At 39.8% G+C, this 21,314-nt stretch overlaps 1 protein-coding gene across 1 annotated transcript in view; it reads right to left on the bottom strand.

Annotated features, from left to right (window-relative positions):
• Window positions 1-13,371: 13,371 nt before the first annotated feature.
• The window catches only part of EFCAB2 (EF-hand calcium binding domain 2), a 36,574-nt gene continuing 28,631 nt past the window's right edge, over window positions 13,372-21,314 (bottom strand). The window contains exons 3-7 of the mRNA XM_071548004.1: window positions 20,385-20,457; window positions 16,359-16,438; window positions 14,690-14,732; window positions 14,537-14,603; window positions 13,372-13,534 (exon numbers count right to left, since the gene is read on the bottom strand). Coding sequence (XP_071404105.1) covers window positions 13,398-13,534; window positions 14,537-14,603; window positions 14,690-14,732; window positions 16,359-16,438; window positions 20,385-20,457 — 400 coding nt within the window. The 3' untranslated portion in view covers window positions 13,372-13,397. The remainder of the gene's footprint in view (window positions 13,535-14,536; window positions 14,604-14,689; window positions 14,733-16,358; window positions 16,439-20,384; window positions 20,458-21,314) is intronic.

Here is a 21,314-nt window from a genome sequence, read left to right as displayed (position 1 = left end):
CTCCTTACTGCCTCTTTCCCAGAGGTTTTCCTCCCTTCAGAACCATCAGGATGTCTCTTTATGCATAGATAAATCTTCAGAGTATTTAGGATCACCTGCATTTTAATTTGATTGTTTAGTCTTGTCCATATTAAAGATATGTTTACCCAGGCAATTAGCCTTATTGAGCATTTAAACCAGTGCTAGCCTCTCCACTGTATCCATTGTATCAATTTAGAGTAATGGATTTTGTCCAAATCTTCTAGTACAGGGAGAGTGAGAGCCTGAAAAGTGTCTGACGCTGTAGAAGAGTCACACTGCCATTCTGTGACCAAAGAGTTTAGGGCAGCAGTCACATATTAGATAGAAAAATGGGCTGGGCTGCAGTGACAGCTGAGGCTGGTCCCATCTGAAAGTATGAGCCAATATTCTGAGATGAACATTGCTAAGTGAGGGCACTTGTTAATAATTGTAATGTTTACTGAGAACCCTTGAGCACCAGTATGTGCACACAGTTACCTCTTTAATGAGATTGCACACTGAAACAGGTCTTTGGTCCAAAAGAGCTGGAATCTGTGCCCTGGAACTGGCAAATCTCTGTGCTTGTGAATGTGTACAGGAGCCCTTTGGCACTGCTTGGAGCAGCTGTGGCTTTGTTGTTTGCTAACAGAAACAAAGTGGGTCTGGGGAGGCAGACTGAGGACAGGTACCTTTTGGATCCCAAAGGATCTGATGGCACTCTATTGATCTGTGTTCTTTTTGGCAGTGGTAGACTGGTGTTGTTGCTCCCATGTTACTTACACTTTAGTCTGTGCAAGGATATTGCTTCACTAATTGAAGACACTACAATCCTGCAAGGTGTGTTCTTTTAGGGTTGTTTGAATACAAATAAATTAACCAGTACCACTGAGTGGAAGATCTGAATAAAAACTGAGTATTTCTGCAGCATTCTAGGCCTGCTTAAAACAGAGAAAGAAGTGTTGTGATGCTGACTTTTTTTTCATAGGGAAAGCCACACTTTGCCTCAGGGTGGTGATGACAGCTGATGTAAGGATCACCCTCCAGAGAGGAATGCATGTAAGGTTGTATCATTCAGAGAATCTTCATCTTATTTGAGCTTCAAGATGAGGATTTATCACAGAAATAACATTTTTCTCGCTAAAAAGTATGAAGAAAACTCCAGAGTAAGAGTATTGTCAAAATGTCTGAAGTTGAAACTCTCCTATTAGATGCCATACATCAGTTGGAGAACCTGTGTGGAAATAGATCCTGTCCTGTCAGACAGTCACCCTGATCTCACTTGAAAAGGTTGATGTCTCACAAAGGTTGTTCTCAGAATTACCTGGAACTCAAACATCTTTGTCTAACAGGTAGAGATGACAGACTTACTTTTTTTTCTGTGTATGTCAGGTTTGTCCAGTTGTTCAGATTCTTTCACATGCTTGACTGGAAAAACTTCCCAGACTTCAAAAGGAACATTAAAACATTTTAAGGAAGTGTTTTAGGAAGTTGCTCAGGTGCTAACTATTAAGTGAGGGGTCTACACGAGTTGAAAACTCTTTGTTGCATGACTCTCTGAGAAACTAGGCAGAAGAAAAATTGCTACATATAATTCAAGTCCATCTGGAAAACAATGGGCAGACAGGGCTAGGTGGTGACTGTAGGATTACTAATTGTCAAGCAAATAGCAATAAAATGAAGGCTAACATCTTGTATGCTTCTTCAGGGGAAGGTCCTGACAACATTCAGGAGTCTAGCAAAAGTTGAGTGGGTGTGCTTCTTTGTGTGACATTATTTTCTGTGTTGAAAGAAAAAGACCCACTGAACTATTTAAAGTCTGCCTACTTGCCTAGACACTTGTTGCTCTTTTTGTTATAGCACACTAGTGAAACAAAACTGGAGTTAATTAGGCATTAGAGTTGCATTCAGACTTACTAGGGAAATATTAAAACTTTAAGAAGTGAAGGAAGAAATCATTAGATACTTGTCTACAGATAATAAATAATTTTATATATTTCATAAGCATTTCCAGTAATGGTTCAGTAAACTAGTCTTGAATAATGGTCAGCTCACATTCCTTTGAGCAAACAGGCCAAGGAGGTATTTTTTAATGGATTACATAAATGAAGTTAGTTTTCTAACTAAAGACATCACCCTGCATATTCATAATTGCTTTAGCCACATGGAATACTGTTAACAGCAATCCTTAAAACGCAAGAACCTTGCAGCTCTTGTCTTGATAAATAAGGATAACCTGCATACATCAAAACCACAAAGACTTCTTTTTTCATGCAACACAAGGCTAATCTTAAAATTCTTCTGCATGGCTTCTTCAAGCGGGTAAAAATTTCCTTAAATTTAAACAGGGTCTGCATTCTCTTATTCACAATACCTGCCAAGTAGTTGGTGCCAGGATGGGGAATCTTAATGAGACTTGTTCACTGGTGCACTTTGACATCCCACCTGTTGCAAGAAAGGTCTCAGGCTACCTCTTTTCCTTCTCAGGCTCAACTACTCTTCAGGGTCTTGAAGATGTCAATAAGGAGAATAAATATGAAGAATCTACCTTAACAAACTCTGCTTACAAGGAAATAACTTCCTTTGACCCATGGACTAGATTAGTAAGTACAGACCATGCAGGAAAGTGGAACAGGGAGCCCAAATTAATGAGTAGTGGAAGGATTGCTCTGCAAAAATGGAAACCATTTCTAATCTGTGAATGTAGCAGTGCATGGCCATCTGCAGATTTCTGTAAGTAGCAGGCATTCGAAGTATGCTGTTGACACCACCAAAACCCTGCAGAATGAAGCTTTCTCTCCAGGAGGAGGAAGGTGGCAGTCAAAGTATGCTCCTGCATATGAACTTTTGGCCCATCCAAGTACCGCTAAAGAAGGCTCAGCCTGCTCCCTGAACTTTCAGTGTAGGAAATAATAATGTTCTTTGGATGCATAGGTGTGAGGACAGGTAGGAGAAGATGAGAAAGCAGTTTGTCACTCTTCATTCCCCAGCAGCATGTGTCTGACACATTCCAAGAATCAAGATAGGCAAAGAGAATTCAAAGGAAATACTAAGGGTTGCAGTTTTTAGAGCAATGAGAGAGAGACAGATCCATAAAATACCACAAAATTGGGTAGGTTAACCATGGTCCCCTGGTTTGCCTCCAGTAAACTGCTCTAGCAAGGCACAGACTTTGCAACCCATTAGATAAGGCACCAAACACTTTGTGGTTCCTGTAATTTGCACTTATGCACATTGATGTTGGTTAGACATACAATGACTGAAATGGTATGGGTACTCCTCCTCTGTTACATATACAGGTCCCTTCAGAACAGCCTAATTCTGCATTTAACTATACAGGCATTAATGGGCCAGAAAATAATTAATTGTACAAATCAGACTCAGTACATGTAGCTCAGTTATACACATTTTTCAAAGAGACCAATTTCTTCTCAACATACAGTGACCCCACTACATGGGGAAATAATCAGTTGACTTTGTCTATATATGAAAATAGAGTCTATGATGGGAACACTTGCTGACTATAATCACATTAATTGTGAGCAACTCTGACAAAGATCTGGTAGATGGGAATTTTGAGACCCTTCCCTGGCATCTCCAGAGGCACCTCTGTACATCCATGTGTTTAACCATGTATGAGGTAAATACCCTCAGTATGAGGGGCAGGGAAGATGAAAAACTGTACCATCTCTGTGAGATGGACACATAATGAAGAGTAAAGCTGGCCCCTTATGGAGTGTTGTGATAGATCAATGATGTTATTGGTAACATCATTGTAGTAATGCAATAATGAATGTGGAGAGTTTATTTTATTTTTACAATCCTAAGTGCAAAGATTGTGACTTTCTGCAACCTGGCTTGTCATTAATGTAATTTCTTTGACATGGGGCTGTAAGGGGACAGACCATGGCTTTCTCTCCAGGTGGGGGAACAGTGATGATCTGTAAAATGTCGCTGTACAGAGGAACACTCATTTATCAGCAGGGACTGAAGACAGCCATTTCTGAACAAATTTATTCAATCCACCTGAAAAATACTCTGCAAACAGAATCTTATCTGCTGTTGTTAAATATTGTAAGGCTTAAAGATTTCATCAACAGAACAGAAGTTTAGAGCAAGAGTTTTACCTTACAGTTTATAACTGGTTCAGAGCATAACAAAAGGAAAGTGAACTCTCTGGTCTTGGCTCAGTGCACATGACTGCTGGACAAACAGCAGGTAATTCCAATAGAGCAAGGGGAGGAATGTTCCTCTGTTGCCATTTTTATTGTCCTCATTATGAATTTTTATTGCCGAAAGGTAAGTAATGTAGTTAAATTTTAGCATTGATGAATGCAGTTTCTTCTCTTGCTCCCTGAGCTATATTAAGTAACTGATTCAGAGAGCTAGTCTTTTCCCCACCATTATGTACCTATAGTTTCTGAGAGTGTACATTATAGACCTCACTGAGTATAGCAAGAAGAATCATATTTGAACAGCACTAGTCAGAATATGGTTTCCAACAGGGGACAGTATAAAACATGTAAAATATGGGTTAGAAGGGCATGCTGTAGTCTTTCAGAGCTACTTAGTTTTAGGTGGGGTTTATTATTTTTGAAGCTATTGACCAAAGTCAAGAAGGCAGATTATTTCTTATTTTTTGTTTAAATGAAAACTGAGTATGAGTTTGTTCAAGAGCTTCTACAACCAAGGCCTTCATAAATGCAGAAATATGACAAGTCTATAAAAGATAAATTACTAAGTCTTTGCACCAAATAGTTTCTCATAGATGCCAGTGAGAACACGTTTTGTTTAAAACCCAAACCTGTTTGTGCCACAAGCATCTCTGGGGAAGGAAATACATGTATTTGTGTCCCTGAAGAGTTCTCCAGATATTATTTCTTCCTCTTTCTTCTGAATTTCATTGAAGATGCATTCATTCTACTGAAGTTTCCATGGTTATTGATCTCCTGAAGTTGTCATATTAGCCCAGGCAGCTGTCTCACTCTTTGAAGGCAGGTTTTGGTTCTTCCCATTTCGTAGGAACTCAGCTTGGCAAGCCCTGGTCACTGAATTGGACCTCACTTCCCACCTTGATTTGTGTATTTTTAATCTGATTTCAAATGTGTTTCCTGAGCTCACCTTTTCATAAGCATGTAATAGCATGATTGACATTAGCTATCTTGGATGTGAATATTGCATGTAAAATGTGTAGGGTTCAATATCTCTACTTAAAGGTAACTTTTTCTAGTTCTGTGCTTGTCCCAAAAGTCTGCAGTTTATTGTTCAGCATTTCCCCTTGTGGCTGGATCACTGTGAAGCATTTGCTTCCCCAGTGAGAACAGGCAGGGAGGAAGCAATGATGTTCAACTTCTGTGTTATCCTGAGAAAACAGAACAGACTTTCTCTTCATTTTATAGCTATATGCTTCCAGCTGACATTGCCTCCCATGGGACCAACAGTTTGTGGCTATTGAAGGCAAGTTAGCACAGCTTACACAGGGACTGTGTTCTTCCACTATTCGGGACTAATGTCTGTGGGTATAGACCATTCTCAGAACATGAAATGGTCCTTTCCCCGCAACACCAAGTGGTCAGATTCTGAAATAAGGATGCTAAAGAGAGAGTTCATGGTGCTTGGGGGACTTCCTTGTTAAAATTTTGCCATCCCATCTGTCTTGGTTTGAGATAAGCAACTGCCAACCCCCCCAAGCACAGAGAGAAAAGCCTCCCTCCTAGCACCATGGAAAGTGAGGAAAAGAGAGGAGAAAGAAAAAAACACTTCAAACCACGTTTATACTAAAACTACATATATTTTTACAGAAAGGAAGAGACAATTAGAAGAGAGTACAAATATACACTCACACAAGTCTGCAACAACAAATTCCCCACTTCTTAACGAACACACAAATTCTACTGTCTTAACTACACATTACTTAAGAAAAAACTTATTCCCCAGGGAGACAAACCCAAGCAGAAAGGAGAGAGCCAGAACAACACATTTTACTTTCCTGAGATACTCTGTGAGCCAGTGGTGGGCCTGGTCCTCTCCATCCCCCCTGGGGCAGCATCGTGCGTCCTCCCAAGAGGAGGGCTGAGAAGCGACTGCCTTAACCACTCCCACACTGGTTCCTACTTCCCTGGAGATGATGTCATAATGTGGTATGGAATACAAAATTACTGGCTAGAAGAGGTCAGCTGTTAGCTCAGCCCAGCTCAAGTCAGCTGACAGCTTCGGCCTAGTCCCGACTTCAGAGCCCAAATCTAGGCCCACCTAGGTGAGCCCATAACACCATCCAAAAGAAGAGTTATCATTATTCCTTTCTGCCACTGGAATTCATGCTCTTGATGGATATTGCTAAATCACCTCTGCCAGACAGAGCACACACTGACAATTAGAAAAGTCCATATGAAGAGATTTATCTCTTACCTTTATTTTTTTTAACTCTGCAGTGTCTGTTACTGTCTCTGGTGTTCACTTGGCCGTTTTAAAGAGTAAATTCCAGAAAAAGATCCCCTACACCACCTAATCCACTATGTTATTGTTGTAGTTTGGGATTATTATGTAAATTCTCTCCCCTGCCACTTAACTGCCCAGGCCAGCAGTTAACAAAAGAAGTAGTTAACTGTTGATCACTTGGGTGGGGGCAGGTTTGTCTCTTTTGGTTTTTTTGGATATTCTTGCCAGTCTTGGCTCGGCAGAACATGGGAGTGGGGGCTCCAAGGAGGCAGGCTGCCCTGCTGGTTAGTGCTGGGGCTTTCCTGGCTGTCTCACTGCCACTGTGCCCGGACTGCTTTTCTGGCCACGCGGCTGCTGCTGCCTGCCCCTGATTGCTTTCTGGCCGCGTTGCTGCTGCTGCCTGCCTTGGATTTGCTTCTGGTTGCTCATACTTTTCTGCTTCTTGGACGGGGAACACAGGGGAAAGAGACAGAGTCCATCTGAAAGCTCACTGCTCGTCTGTCTCGCTGGAAAGGGACTGAAACTCACTCTGCAGCCAGCCAGGCTGTGACATGGACACTTAAGTATAACTTTTCCTCCCGGAGGAAAACCTGCTGGGTTTTGTTGTTGTTTTGGTTTTTTTTTTCTCTTGTGGTGTTGGGGAAGTGGGTTGCACTAGTCTGTTTACATGTGTGTATATATATATATATATATATCAGTTATCCTTCTTGTATTAAAATTCCTTTTCTTAAATTTGATACAGAGTGGTGTGATTATCGTGGAGGAGGCCCCTCCCCTGCTTGTGGGTAAACATTTTGGTTTTTTCCCCTCAAACCAAGACAGTTATGCTGGAGAGGTGGTACATTTTTGAAGAGGAAAGCAGAGATGGCACCAAGAAGCACATTTCATATTGTACTCCTTTGCCAAAAGACATTGCATCCCTTTGTGGTTTGAAAGACGGAAAAAGAAATTCAGTCCTTTATATGAGAATATCCAAAGGACACATTTCCACATGCCACTCAGTTCTACCCATTGGAGACACAAGATTTTTCTGAGAACATCTGCCTGAAAACCCAACTGTGCACTGCCAATAGGAAATAAAAAGAAGAACCTCTTTCTTCACAATGGGGTAAACCCAATGTTTACATTCTTTCTGCAGTTTCTTTTACCTCTGTTTCCAGTGCATTTCTACAGATGCTTTCAGGATATATACTCTAGTGTAACATCAAAAAGAAACCTGTCTTGGCAAAGGAGCAACAAAGAAAACTCTTTAGCTTATTTATATTAACTGGAAAATACTATAATTTATTTAAAATTTATTTTAAAAGTTTTATTGTGTTTTTCCCCTCCTTTTCATTGTAGATATTCTTAGTTTTTAGAGCATGCACTCTTGATTTGAGCTTCAGAGGGCTACTGTAATGAAAAGGTGAATGAGAGCAGCACTACATTGTGCCTCCAGATGAGGAGGTGCCAGAGGGATGAAAATGAAAACAAATTAAATGAAAACAGCTGAACTTCAGGCTCAGGCCAACCTCTGTAAACTGAGCAAATAGACATGTCTTATAACATTTGAAAGTCAACAAACTGTGGCTCTGGTGGAGCTCTTGGCCTTTCTTTTCTTTTCTCCTTTTCTTTCCTTCCTTCCTTCTTGGAATGGATTTAGTCACAAGCTCTGTATTTAGCATGGTCTTCTTCCCACTCCTAAGTATAAAAATTCCTCAGGAAGTTCTCCCCTACTGATCTTGAAGATAGCAGAACATCATATTTAGCATAACAAACTATCTCTGCAACTTTGATGATGCCCAAAGAACTAGAGACAGGTTCTCAGTTTTTCATTAAATTTGAATTGAATTTCAGTGCACCTCTGTATTTGGGAAGCTCTGAAGAATGGCATTGCTTCTCAAGGCAAGAACTTCAGACATATGAAAACTGGCTACAGTAGGGCTTTTCTTAGTTTTGTTTCTGCAATATTGAGCAACACTTCGCTTCAATGAAATTGTCTTTAAATTTACACTACTGAGTTTTCTTGGCTGTGTTACTATGGATTAAAATGAAGCTGAATTTCAGTCTTTGCTACCAGTTTCCAACTGCACCATAATACATGCTTGGACTTCTATCACTGTAAAATTTATTGTAATGCATAAAACTTGGATAACTTGCAAATATAGAAGACCGAGACAGCTTCAAATTCTTGCATTATAAGCTCCAAAATCACACCTCTAGAAAACCTTGGAACTCAAATCTGGTTATTTTAATCACTAGGGTGGTGTCTAAAGGAAGATATGACTGCACACCATAAAGCCAATCTTCCGCACTGGAGGATGCTGTTGTCTTGTCAGGAAAGAGACTACTGTTGATAGCAAATATTCAAAAGCTTTCCTCCACATGAAACATCTTGTTTCAAACTCTTTTCTTTTATGCTATCATTTAGGCAGGTCTTTGCAGTAGGAAAGCCTCTTCTAAAAGGCTTCTAAAAGAAATAGTTAGAGTCCAGGATAAAAGGAATTGGTATAGTATATGAAATCACAGAAGCAACATATGTGTGTTTTTAAGGCTGCAGCATTTCCAGGATAACAGCAGGAAGGATAATTTTGTGTTTCCATGCAGTAGCATCCCTAGATTTTACTTTTTATGCTCTGAACAATATGTAGAAGTTCTGAGTGCTGACTCTCACTGACTCTTGCTTGCATTGCTATAGACAAGAATTAACCACTTGTGCCCATGGTTTTATAGTTTTGGTCATTTCAATGACACAACTTGCATGCTGGTTGTACATCTCTGTTTGAACTTCCACAGATGAGGCTTCTTCAGAGACTAAAAGGTTTTTACAGTGCCTTGTGAGACAGTGCATCACTATTTCTGAAGCTCTTCTGCAGGCAGAACTCCCTTTGAAGTCAATGGGAGTTCTGTCTGAATAAGGACTTCAGGATTTGGGGCTCAGGACATAAAATACTGTGATCAATCTTTTGAGCATAATGACTAACACCTTCTTGGCTTTCAGAATTGCACTAAGCCAAATAGTAGCCTCAGGGATTCAAAGTAGGTTAAACAGGAGAATCTGTTTTGTTTCAACCTATATTTTTATTTAGCTTTTAAATCACCATAGTCTCAATGTCTGGTACTAACCTGCCCCAAAAAATCTCTAATAATAAGACCAGATGTTTCAATAGTTAGTTTTACAGTTAAACCTATCTACAGTTAAACACTCTCCTGATATGGGCAGCCATCAGAGCAGGCAGCAGGGCATCAGTAGTGTGGGACAGAGCAAAACTCTTGCATTTTCAATCTGCACAGGTTATCATGCAACTGGATTAATGAAATAACATATAAGAGAACCAAGAGAAAAGACAGACTGAAACAAAAGAAGGAAAACAAAGTAAATCCTAATTCCCTGAACAGATAAGAGCCTGAACATTTTGCAGGCTCCCCCCTCTGTGATAACAAGTGCGGAGGTGCATAGGTGAAGAGCCCAGGTCTTTTCCTGGAGTCCCAGATCTGATGATGGCCCTTCAGCGTGTTGGTGGAGGAAGTCCAGCAACTTCTGTTTCTGCCTGCAGTCAGTGGATAGTCTAAAAGAACTGTAAATATCATATTGGTATGCAACACAGGGGGGAAATACTGAAGTCTTCTGCTGTGCATATCTATGGGACTGTCACTAGCAGGCCGAAAAGTGTTTTGGAGAAGTAACTTCAAAGCTGATGAAGGAAACATAAAAGGTAATGCACTACCTGGAACATGAGCAATGGGACTCCCAAGCAGAAGTTCAGCAGCTAGAGGAATTTCTCCACAGCATCAGTAAGATGGAGGAGAAGGTCTCCACTCTCCACTAAATACCAGGTCTGACACAGCTGAACCTACTTAAAGTTTTAAACAAGTAAAGGCTTGTCCGGCCTACAACTCACAGCAGTATGTAAACAGTCTGCTGATTCAGTTGTACTTGTAGATGGTTTCCAGTATTTGCTTCTTTGATTTCTTCTTTTGCTTTTAATTTTGTTTTCTTTTTTATATCTAGATAACGAATTCCCTTCCCTCTCCCTCCTTCAACTAGGTCAAAAACCTTCTGACTTCCCCAGTTTCTTCAAAGCCTTGGCTGTACTTTCCTATGTGGATTTAGTCCAGGGGCTAGGCTGGTTCCTCCCTAGACATTTCTCCTTTCCATCCAATCCCTTATCTTGGTTCCTGATCTTGAGGGAAGAGGCAAAACAGCCAGCAAGGAGAAGCATGTAGCAGGAAACAACTCACGACCACTCAGCAGTTCCATTTGTCCACCTCAAAGACAGGACAAAGTAATATATTTTTCCCTCCAATTCTGGAAACAAAGAGGGGTTTTAGCAACAGCAAAATGGTTCCCTCAATCTCCTCTACCTTCCCCTGGGGTATGTGTCTCTGCTCGTTCCCAGGGAGCACAGGGATGCAGGGCACTCATGGAACCCATCCCATAGAGCTTTGAAGAGTCCCCTTATGCAGCCTCCCACCGCCATGGGGAAATGGGTGGGCTCAGCATGGGCTGGCAAGTCATGAAAGACACAGAGAAGGGGACAGTCATGTGTGACCACTGCTTAGCTGCTTCTGGGTTGACCCATGGGGCAGTCCCTTTACAAGACAGTCAGGTCACTGCTATGTGATCCTAGGTGGCAGAGAGCACTCAGCTTTTAGGAACCTAGAATCTGAGATGGATTCTTGACAACTCTTTCACCTGCATTTTTGAAAATCTCTAGGCAATGAAATTTGCAGGCTTATGCCTGAGGGGCAGATGGCAACTTGCTTTTGTCTGTCCTGTTTGCAGATATCTTTCTTGGGGACAAGTATAAGAAGATGAGGCTGGAGAAGCTGTTGTATGACAAATTCAGACACAGTCATTTGCCAGAATACCCTCTTCCTTTGCATTTGAGGACCGTAAGATAAAAATTATATATATATCATAAAAGGATGTATATAAGAACCTCTCTGCACTATAAATTGAAATTGCGTTGTACATGGACATCCTGATTTGGCACAGCATCGGCTAAGGTGGCCCCTGGGACAGCACAGCTAGAATCAAATTGCACTCTCTGTGGAGCACTGGGAGCTATGAAATGATATCCTGAAATAAGCATCTTTCTGCTGACATCGCAGATGAGGCTGACAAGGATTCCAAGACTGCAGAATATGAATGAAACTTGTACTCACGTCAGCTATGTCAGAAATCCAGTATATCAAATGGAAGAAGGATTCATCTAGGGGAAATCATTTCAGCTTCCAAATACAGCCTGAACAAGGCTAATAAAAAGTATTCTTTCTTAATGGGTCTTTGTTGCTCTTGCTTTAATATTCAAAAACCCAGTATAACACTAATGATTGCCTTTGTTTTTCATTCTTACTGACAATCAAAGCACACAGTAAATGTGTTAATCAGAGCACGTTGCACAGTCTTAGGACCAGTGCAACAGTGTTTCCCAGATGGAAAAAACCCAGTGTATAGGTAGGCAAATGTCTACCTGCACTAACACTTCCTTGCCCTGCTGTTCAAGAAAATATCAATGAACAACTTGGGTTAGAGAAGTAAAAAGTGAATTTAAAAATGGTATTTTTCAGACTGCTTCCATCACCACATTTAGATCATGCTAATTAATCTCTTCTTTGTGAAGCACCACAGCTCCCTTGCAGCTGTACATGAAAATAGCTTGTCTGAGCTTCCAGCTCAAGAGAAACAAATGCATAGAGCAAAAGACCTGACATGAGGAGGAGTTCTGTGCTCTGTTCTCAGTTCTACAACTAGAAGGACATGACAGGGGGTAAGGCACTCAGCCTTCCCCGGATTTCATCAGCTGGTACAATCTGTGGATGACACAGAGCTGGGATATGCAGTTAAGACAAGAGGACTGGTAGGACACAGTACAGGAGGGAAGCAAACTTGATAGAGAGTAGAGAAACAAATGGGGTGGAAGGCGTGGAGTACAAAATGCAAGATGGTGCCCTTGAGGACCAGACCACAGAATTGCCTGCAAACTCAGACCTCATCAACAGAGGGCAAGCACTGGTCACTTGTTAGAAGGTGATGTATAATGCAAGAACTCAAGAGGAAAGAACTTGTACTCAAGTTAAGGAATAGCAGTACAGTAACAGTTAAGAAAATTATTAAACTAGAAATGAGAAGAGCTGTGAGGTCTGTTGTAGTCTGATAGCACGGCAAGCTGAGACACCTATTCTATGTCTTTCAAAAAATGGTGCTTCATCAGTTTATGAAAATCAAATTCCCATCCTGTGATCCTAAGTTTGGAAGAGTTGAAATTACTGGCTTTCAAACTGGGTATGAAAGGGGAACCGTTTATTGCATATAGTAAGATAAATGTTCTCAAGGATTACTTTGTCTGTAAAGTTGACTATGGCAATTCTTGGAGTGCTACCTGCATGTTGAAAAAAGAAGGAAAAAATATGGAAGTATATGTCAGTACGTTAGTAATATAAAATGGAACTAACTGGTCCAGTTAATTGAGTATAGTAAACAAAACAAATATTTGAAAAACACTAGAAATTATAGAAAGATTTTTTGATCTATTATATTGTATTTTAAAATGTGTACCCTACCCTACCTGGTGCCTTACTAGTTAAACACAAACAAGGATTACATTTAATATAAAAGTTTTATCTTACTAGTATTAGTCATCTTAGATACTTACCTACTTGTTACCTGGTTTCAGAGGTCTCACTTTCCATTAGATTTTCAAAAGCAATTGTAAAGTAATTAACATTATTTTTCCTGTTATTTTCCAATCAAATTCCATGATTTCTTTTCCAGACTTTACATAGTATTTCTATCAAGGACTCTTTTCACAGGTGTGAACATATTTTCATATATATAATATACATAGAACCCAAGAAAATATAACTACACAGATTTTATTTTATTTATAAGCAGTAAGTCACAAGCTGAGATTTTTTTATGCTTTAAAATACATATTTCAACTATCTGCCAAGCTATATTGTTGTTACCAAAAGGCATCTCAAACATGAAAGGGCAAGATCTTAGTTTCATCTACTACCAACTTTGAAAGGTAGTCTCTGTAGCGAAGAGTATTTGTTTCTGGATCCAGAGCAGCGACGAGCATGTCTTCCACTTCTTCCTGAGTAAAGGGCTCACCTGAAAGACAGCAAAGAATAAAACTTTGTTTTGGTAAGTATTCTTTCCAGTATTGGCAAATTCTACTGCTTTTCCCTTGAAAGAATGTCCTTTTGGTTCTCACACAGAGAAGAAAAGGAAGAAAACTAAGGATCTGATTCCTTCACTTTTGCCAATATAAGTCCTGCACACCAGGTGCACTGGTCAAAGGGAGAGGAGGCAGAGGATCTGGATCTTCTAATCTTCTAGTTCACAGACTCCAAAACAGCCTATTCCTCTCTGCCACAGGGATTTTGAAACAACCATTTTTATCAGAAGGAATTTTTCTAATCCTTACATTGTCATTATCTCTCATTTGGCTACCCTTACACTTGTATTTATTTCATGGAAGACTTCTGGTTTTTCTCTTTTAGGAGCTTCAAAGCTGCTGATGGCCTATTTCATCCCTCTTTGAGAACCATGTTACCATCTGAGGCTACATCTTGTGCAAAGTCTGCACACCTGTTTGTACTTGAGGCAGGCAGGCATGAGTCAGCCATGCAAGAAAAGCAGGCTCTTCCAGGGATATTGAGGATTACAGGATGTACAACCTAAATCTTGCCTTTGAATCTCTTGGTTTGTGCATGGCTACAGAATTAAGATCTAGATAATGTAGGAATGAATGAGCACGGAAACTACCTGAAACATGTGGAAATCTAAGCCACAATTTTACAGGACACAAAAAGAGTCACATCCTTAGGAAGCACAGAGATGTGCACAGAGTCATAAAATATCTAGGCATGACTGAATTATGACTAATAATAATAATCTTATAATATCTGCAAGCAGGCAGACAAATGTTTTTCCCTGCATTATTCACCATTGAAGTGTTCTAGTCTGCAGACACTCATGACAGGAACAGTATTGTTTGAAGACAGTGTATCTACTCCCGCAGGTTTTGGCACACAGAATAAGGACTTCAAAGTGCCATATACACATGTAAGGCTTTTTACTTCAATACTGATATTACAGAAGTCATATTACCTTCTTCAGTCAAATATTTGACCAGGTCATCTTTAGTAATATATCCACATTTATTCTGATCCAAAGCCTTTAAAGAAAAAGAATAAAATGTGTGGGTTTAACCGTATTGTATTAAGAAGAGGCAACTTCTTCGCAGCAATTAGGTTTACAGACCTCAAATGCATGTAGAAGAACATCTTCTGGAATAGGCCAGTAGCTGAAACAATTGAATCAGAAAAGCTAAGTTACTGTTTGCCAGTGTTCTGAAAGAACAAAACAATGAGTACTAAAGAAAAATGAAAACTTACTTTCTATGACAATTTAGTAAGTTTTTCTATTAAACATTTAATTCCAGCCTGACTTTTTGGAACTGTCCATATATTTAACTCTTTTGTCTTTTGTTGTACTACTGTTTAACTTCCCTTGTGCTGAGGAGCCAGACAAATGGCTTCTGCATGTCTGGACTGGCTGAGTGGGTTAGCAGGAATCAATAACAGCTGAATCACTCTACACAGGCAAGGCACTGAAGAGAAGGTGGCCAAACCAAGAAAACAAAGTTTTGTCCAGGTATGCTGGTAGCTAGGCAACAGATCACCTGTGGGACTTGGGGAGTCTAATGAGTTGATGATGAGCAAAGGAGGTTGGTAGCTTTAAAAGAAAAAGTCTGTCACTAACAATTTCAGAGAGATGGGAGAACTGGGCATGCGTGTGCATGCATATGTGTGCTTGATTTCAGAGATTGAAAAGAAGCTCTGTGCAGCAATGAAGAGCTTCCATATCCCAGCAGACTCTCACCAAGCCCCCAGAATACTAAAGAGAAGGAGCTGAATCCAGGGAGATTCTAATTGCTTGATTGCTTTGCCCAGACCTGCCTCAGTCTTACTATCTAAAAATCAAATGTTCTAAGAAGTCTTGTTTTTTTATGATCCAAATCTCATGTGCCCTTGAATAAGTGAACTATGGACAGAGTGCCCCAAAAGATAAAGTGGGGCACTCTGAACTAGCCTGGGGAAAGCTTTTTTTTTTGTGTATGTATGTTTGTGTGGAGGGGTTGTGGAGGAGAAGAGAGCCCAGAGCAGCAAGGCATCATTGTGTGAAAGGGTGAACATCAGTGTGGAGCCACAGCTATTTCATGTCTAGAACACCCTTCTACCAAAGGCCCTCTGTGTGCAAAATAACTTCTTGGTACTGGACAAGACTGAGTTTCTCAAAGCCTTGGCTACCATCTTTAAAAGGAAAGATAAACTCCCTCCGAGTAATCTTGCTTAGTGCAAATGTAAAATAGCACAAGTTCCTGTGTACACACAAAGACTTCCATGCACCTTTATATAATGAACAGTGGTTTTGTTTGAGATTTTTAGATCAGCAGTCTTTTAGAGTGCTAGTTGTATATATTCAACTGTACCTGGCAGTCACTTTGAGACATGAATATGAAGCTGGTTTACACAACTTATTTAAAATACATGGTAACAGACTGTGGTTCTCAGTAACTGTAACCCATATGTTCACAGAAAGTCATAGCTATGAACTTAATTTGCAGACAAAACATTTTAGAGATACACAAACCATGTTGAATAGCAAGCTAATTCTGATTCCCAGGAAAAATACAAAAGCTACATATTATCACAATTCATGATTATAAACTGATACTATTTATATCATTGGTAAAACATAATTTTATGTAAACCAAGTAATTTTGAAACAAAATCTATCTAGCTCATGTAAACTGAGTATAAATGACAAAACCTGCATATCTTTCAGTTGCATAAAACTTCTGTAGATTCAGAATCTACCCTGTCAGTCTAGAATAAACTACAGACACATAAAATTCCCTTTCCATTACCTTCTGTCGAGTAGTACTTTTGTCATCACGGGAAGAAATTTTTCAAGATGAATGAATCCAGTCGATTCTTCTTCTTCTACCTAAAAATAAAACCTAAGTATAGCAGGGTATGTGACTTATTATCAAACTAATACGAAAACCAGAATATTGAGGTGGTCCCTGCATTAAAATTACAGAGTTATACTTTGAATATTCATATCAGGGTTTTAACATCAAATAGCACCATAACATCTGAGTGAAATGTTTGTGATCAAATAGAAAGAAATTCGAGGAAGAAATAATATCCCGGGGAAAGCACAGGCCTGCTACTGTGGAAACTTCCAACAACTCAAGGTTGCCCTCTTGTGCTTCAAAACCATTCTTGCAAAGGAACCCGACGCGGAGTAACAGATGTTATCTCCCACAATAATTCAGCAGAGGTTTAAACATCCAGACTGAAGTCATGCTAGCAAAGTCTATCAGGATCTGGGACATTCCCAAGCAGTGTAATGTGACCACCCACGACAAGAAACCATGAGCATGTTCCCTGGCATGATTTTGGCCTGTGCCACTCAACATTACCCTCAGCAGATCCTGACTAGGATCTTAAGGACTTTTCCCCAGAAGGATACTTTGCGCAGCCACTCTGCATAAAATGTTTACCAGGGTGGACATGAGATGCTCTGTGCCAGCTGGCTTCAGCACCCAAGGATGTTTCTGGGCATCCCCAGTCCAGTACACCTCAAAGACAGAATTTGTTGCCTTTGTGTATTTCATAGCCAAAGAGAGGGATTTCTAGCAGCATTCTCACTGCATTCCTACACTTCCACAGGATATAAGCATCATGGCAAAAACTGCTCCCTGTCATCAGGGTGCATCCCTTCCCTGAAAATTTCAAGTTTTTCTCCCAAAAGGAGCCCTGTTAATGGAGCTGGCCTGTTCCTGTCTGTGTTGAAACTGGATGCATGCCTTGAGGTCTCACATGGCAGCAGCAGCACCTTGCTAGGCTCTCCGAGACACAGCTCAGATGGAAAGAAAACTCAAATAGGAACTGATTTGAAATCTTCTAACTGAGCCAGAAAAAACTTAGTAAGAAATCTTCCTCTTGGGAGCTGGGTCACAGCTGGGTTGGTTCCTGGTACACCCAGTTGCTTAGATGGAGAGCTGCAACTGCTGCTGCATACTCTTTTACAGTATTCTTGAAGGGGGTTGGGCACTAACAGAAGGCAGCTGTCACCTCTTGCTTTAGAGTGAAAATTGGCTTGAAAAATACATTTTCTCTTCTGTTTGGTGAGCCTAGTGGAAGAGATCTTTAGCAAGGAAATAAAGCTGTTCATGCTGTATCAAATGGTACCTTTTTAGCATTACAGAACCATTTGTTTTACTGCTTGCTTGATTGAAAAGATGTAAAAAATTCCTGGCAAAACCTGCTCCTGGAAGGTGATTAGCAACCTCAGCTTCCTCTGACCTGAAAGAAACAGCTTCCATTTCAGAGGCTCCACTGGGCCAGCAACATCCCCAACAATTAAAATTAATCCTATTTCTAACACTGGACCAATATGTGGATAAATTGAGTATATTAACTTTGCCTAAATCAATAAGCATTGGGATTTGCAGGTATATGTATCCTCTTACTCTTCGTCATGCTCATTCCTGTTCTACACCTCATTTCTCACTGATGTTTTCCTTTTTCTGTAATTCCTCCTCTTTTCACAGTAACAGCATTTGCTTGTTCAAACTCTGTGAGTTTTTCTCTGTTTCCTTCCTTTGGGTGCATCCATAGGTCCCATAACAATTGTGTGGTAGCACCCCCTACATTTTGTGTCTCTACTGTCACATGCAAACTATTTCTGGGGCACTTGAATCACAAAGAAACAAAACCATCTTTCACAGTGATCCAGGCAGAGCAGTGTACTGAACTCCAGGCATTGCAGTAACCCTTAGATTAGCTTTCACCACCTCTAGGCTTATCATTTAATCTTAAATTTTTAAGTAGGCCTAAAGACATGATATTAAGTATAACACTGAGTATAAGGCAATGTAGGAAACAGTACAAGATAATTAATAGAGATAACATAATTAGATGAATGCTGATTTTACAGAATAATTCGATGGCAGTACACACTACTTTAACTACAATAAGGTTAATAGGAAGATCAGATGACTGAGAGATACAAGTAGTGAGAAACAGAAATTAATCACAGTTTAAAATGGGCAATGATACTGGGGAAATAGCTTAGCTATAAACCAACTAACAGACACAATTGTTATTTTAGATTAAGATGAAATGGTATTACCACAGTCAATTATAATAGTATCTTATATAAATTAAGATAGATTTGTGATTATCATAGTATATGAAGGGTTCTGCAAGAAGACAGTGTTCTTCTGGTACTAAATCTATGCCAAGGTTTCACTAACAGGCACCATTCTTTGCTATTTAATTTCCAGTTCAGTGTCTAACCATTACTCTTGAATATATGCTTTCTTCTTGCAGTATTTGTACTTTAATATCCTTATAATCAACATTTGCATACATGTTACACTGTTGTATCTCAAGAATCTTCTGCCTGATGGCTGCATTGCATTGTACTTTGTTATATATTACTTATCTCAAATTTTCAGTAAGATTCAAAATTGGGGGGCAGGGAAGGGGGCGGGGGGGGGGGGAAGTCCATTGTCTGGGAGGGGAAGGCAGGCCTTAAACTCTCCTGCTACTCCTGAAAATGAATGGAGGTTTTCAAAGCATCCCCTTCCATTTCACAATTCTGTCTCAAGTCAGTTGCACTCTTCATTTGTTGTAAAGAAAAGTTACTTTTGGACACTAAAAATATCATCTATATTATCCACCATAATTTCTCTTTCTATTTTTTCTTGTTTGTCAGTGGGAGCTGGACAATCTGGCACTGAAAGTATAGAACCAGAGCAGACAGATTGCAGTATCATGTTAAAAGAGCTTTCTCCTCTAATGGTTCTTTGCACTTCCTCATCTGAAGCAGCTGCATCATTTTCACAAGACTTAGCACAAGATTTCTCACTCTAAATGCTGATTTACAAGAAACCAGACAAGCCTACTGAGGAGATACTACTATTGCAACCATCCAAATTTTTGTTGGGGCAGGAAGCAAACAATAAGAGAGATCAATTCTTGGTATACGAACCTACATATGAAAAGGAAAAAAACTCCTTATCCCACTTCTCACCTCCAGCATCATCCGCTCCTTAAGGCAGCACTCCCATTTACAAAAACAATGTGAAGACTTTTTCCAGCTTCATCCCATCTATTAGCCATACCCTGCCAAGGCACTAGCACATCATCCTGAAGATTACAAGCATGAGGTAAGAAGACAAAAAGTAGTGTAGCAAAAGATTGTGGAGAAATGCGATTCAATTTCCTTGTGTATCAGTGGGAAAATGGGAGGACTGCTAGGTCTTGTGAGATTTTATGCCTGGAAGCATGATTTACAGGCTTAAGTAATCAAGATTACTTACCTATAACTGAGAAATCTCAAGACTGGAAAAGACCTCATGAAGGACAGAAAGTTTTAAGCTCTGGCTATAAGATAGCAATAAAGGGACCCAGTGAAAAAAAATGGCAGGCCTTCCCTCTGTGTATTTTTGGAATTTAACATCTGCTCAAGGACTAATTTTTATTACCTAATCAAGCAGCATGTGTCCATTTCATGTCCTGAAGAGCGAGATGGTTAGGGTTTAGATACCCTAATCTGACTGAGGGTTTTTTCTTCAGTCAAAACCAATTTTTCCTCCATTTTCTATAAATGCCCTTCCACCTTAGCACAGTGTCACAGTGACCCTCTGAGGTAACAGAGTAAAAGACTGCTAATTTTAACATATCAACATTGCTACCCCATCAGCCTAAAGGTTTGCTTCAGGGCAACCTGAGAGACTGCCTGTCTGCCTGAAACACTTCCATGATACTTCCAAAATCTGGGAAAAGAACTTAGGTTTCCCACTCAGCAAGCCAGAAGAGCCAAACCTGTGCAAGTTTAAGACTGAAAAAAATATACAAAAGATCTAAACATTTACCTTTGCAAGCAGTTCATGTAGTTCTGCCTCACTTGGGAAGCAACCCAGTGACCTGACAATGTAACCAATGTCTCTGAAAGACAGAAATAACATCTTTGTCAATAAGTCTGCAATATAAGAGTGTCCGTGGAGAACCCAGATACCGGTTCAGAGCTTGCATATAGGAATGTGCATGTACAAGCACACAAGCACACACAAGCATATGCATGTGGACTTTTAAGATGATGTTTCAGTAACTGATGTCCATTTTAACAGACATTAAATACTCTGGAGCTCTTTGGAAGAGTGCAATTGTTCTTGTGATTTTCCTCAAAAATTCTTTATCCCTGTGTTAGTGAGTACTGTGTGCAGGTTACTTTTCAACTGCTGTTCTCTAATTGTAAGCTTAATTTCAGTAAAGTCTACATTTATACATTTGCAAACCACTTGGAAACCTATTGAGATGAAAGGTAACAAATAAAATATATGTGTACATTGAATGCTGTAAAGATACAAATTCTAACTGCATTAAAGAATAATTACAAAAGGTCAAGCAGGAGGCAGCCCTGCTATGTCCCTGCTGTGCTCTGAAACAGTCAAACAGAACAACAAAGTGGCATATCACCACTTTGTTTATGCTGCAAATACATTCATAACTTGCATTTACTCCTGAATCTGGTGCAGCTGCTCTGAGGCTTTAAATAAAATTCTGACCAAACTGGCAATGCCTCAAAATAGTTTAAGATGAAAAATGTCACAAACTAGAAACAAATGTACTGTAAAGCTGCAAAAAAACCTTTAATGTGACTTATAGTATGATTAAAAATACAATAACAGAAGTATCAATATTGCTTGTTATTTTCAATCCAGTTCAACAACACAGAAATTTAAGCACATTTGAATATCTATTCACAGTCCTGGTGGTTCTTCTGTAGTTTCTTCATCTTGACC

The sequence above is a fragment of the Pithys albifrons genome, chromosome 2 (genome assembly GCF_047495875.1).
Source record: "Pithys albifrons albifrons isolate INPA30051 chromosome 2, PitAlb_v1, whole genome shotgun sequence".
Taxonomy (NCBI): Eukaryota; Metazoa; Chordata; class Aves; order Passeriformes; family Thamnophilidae; genus Pithys; species Pithys albifrons.
The sequence above is the reverse complement of the archived record's forward strand: the minus strand, read 5'-3'. Positions and strand labels throughout refer to the sequence as shown.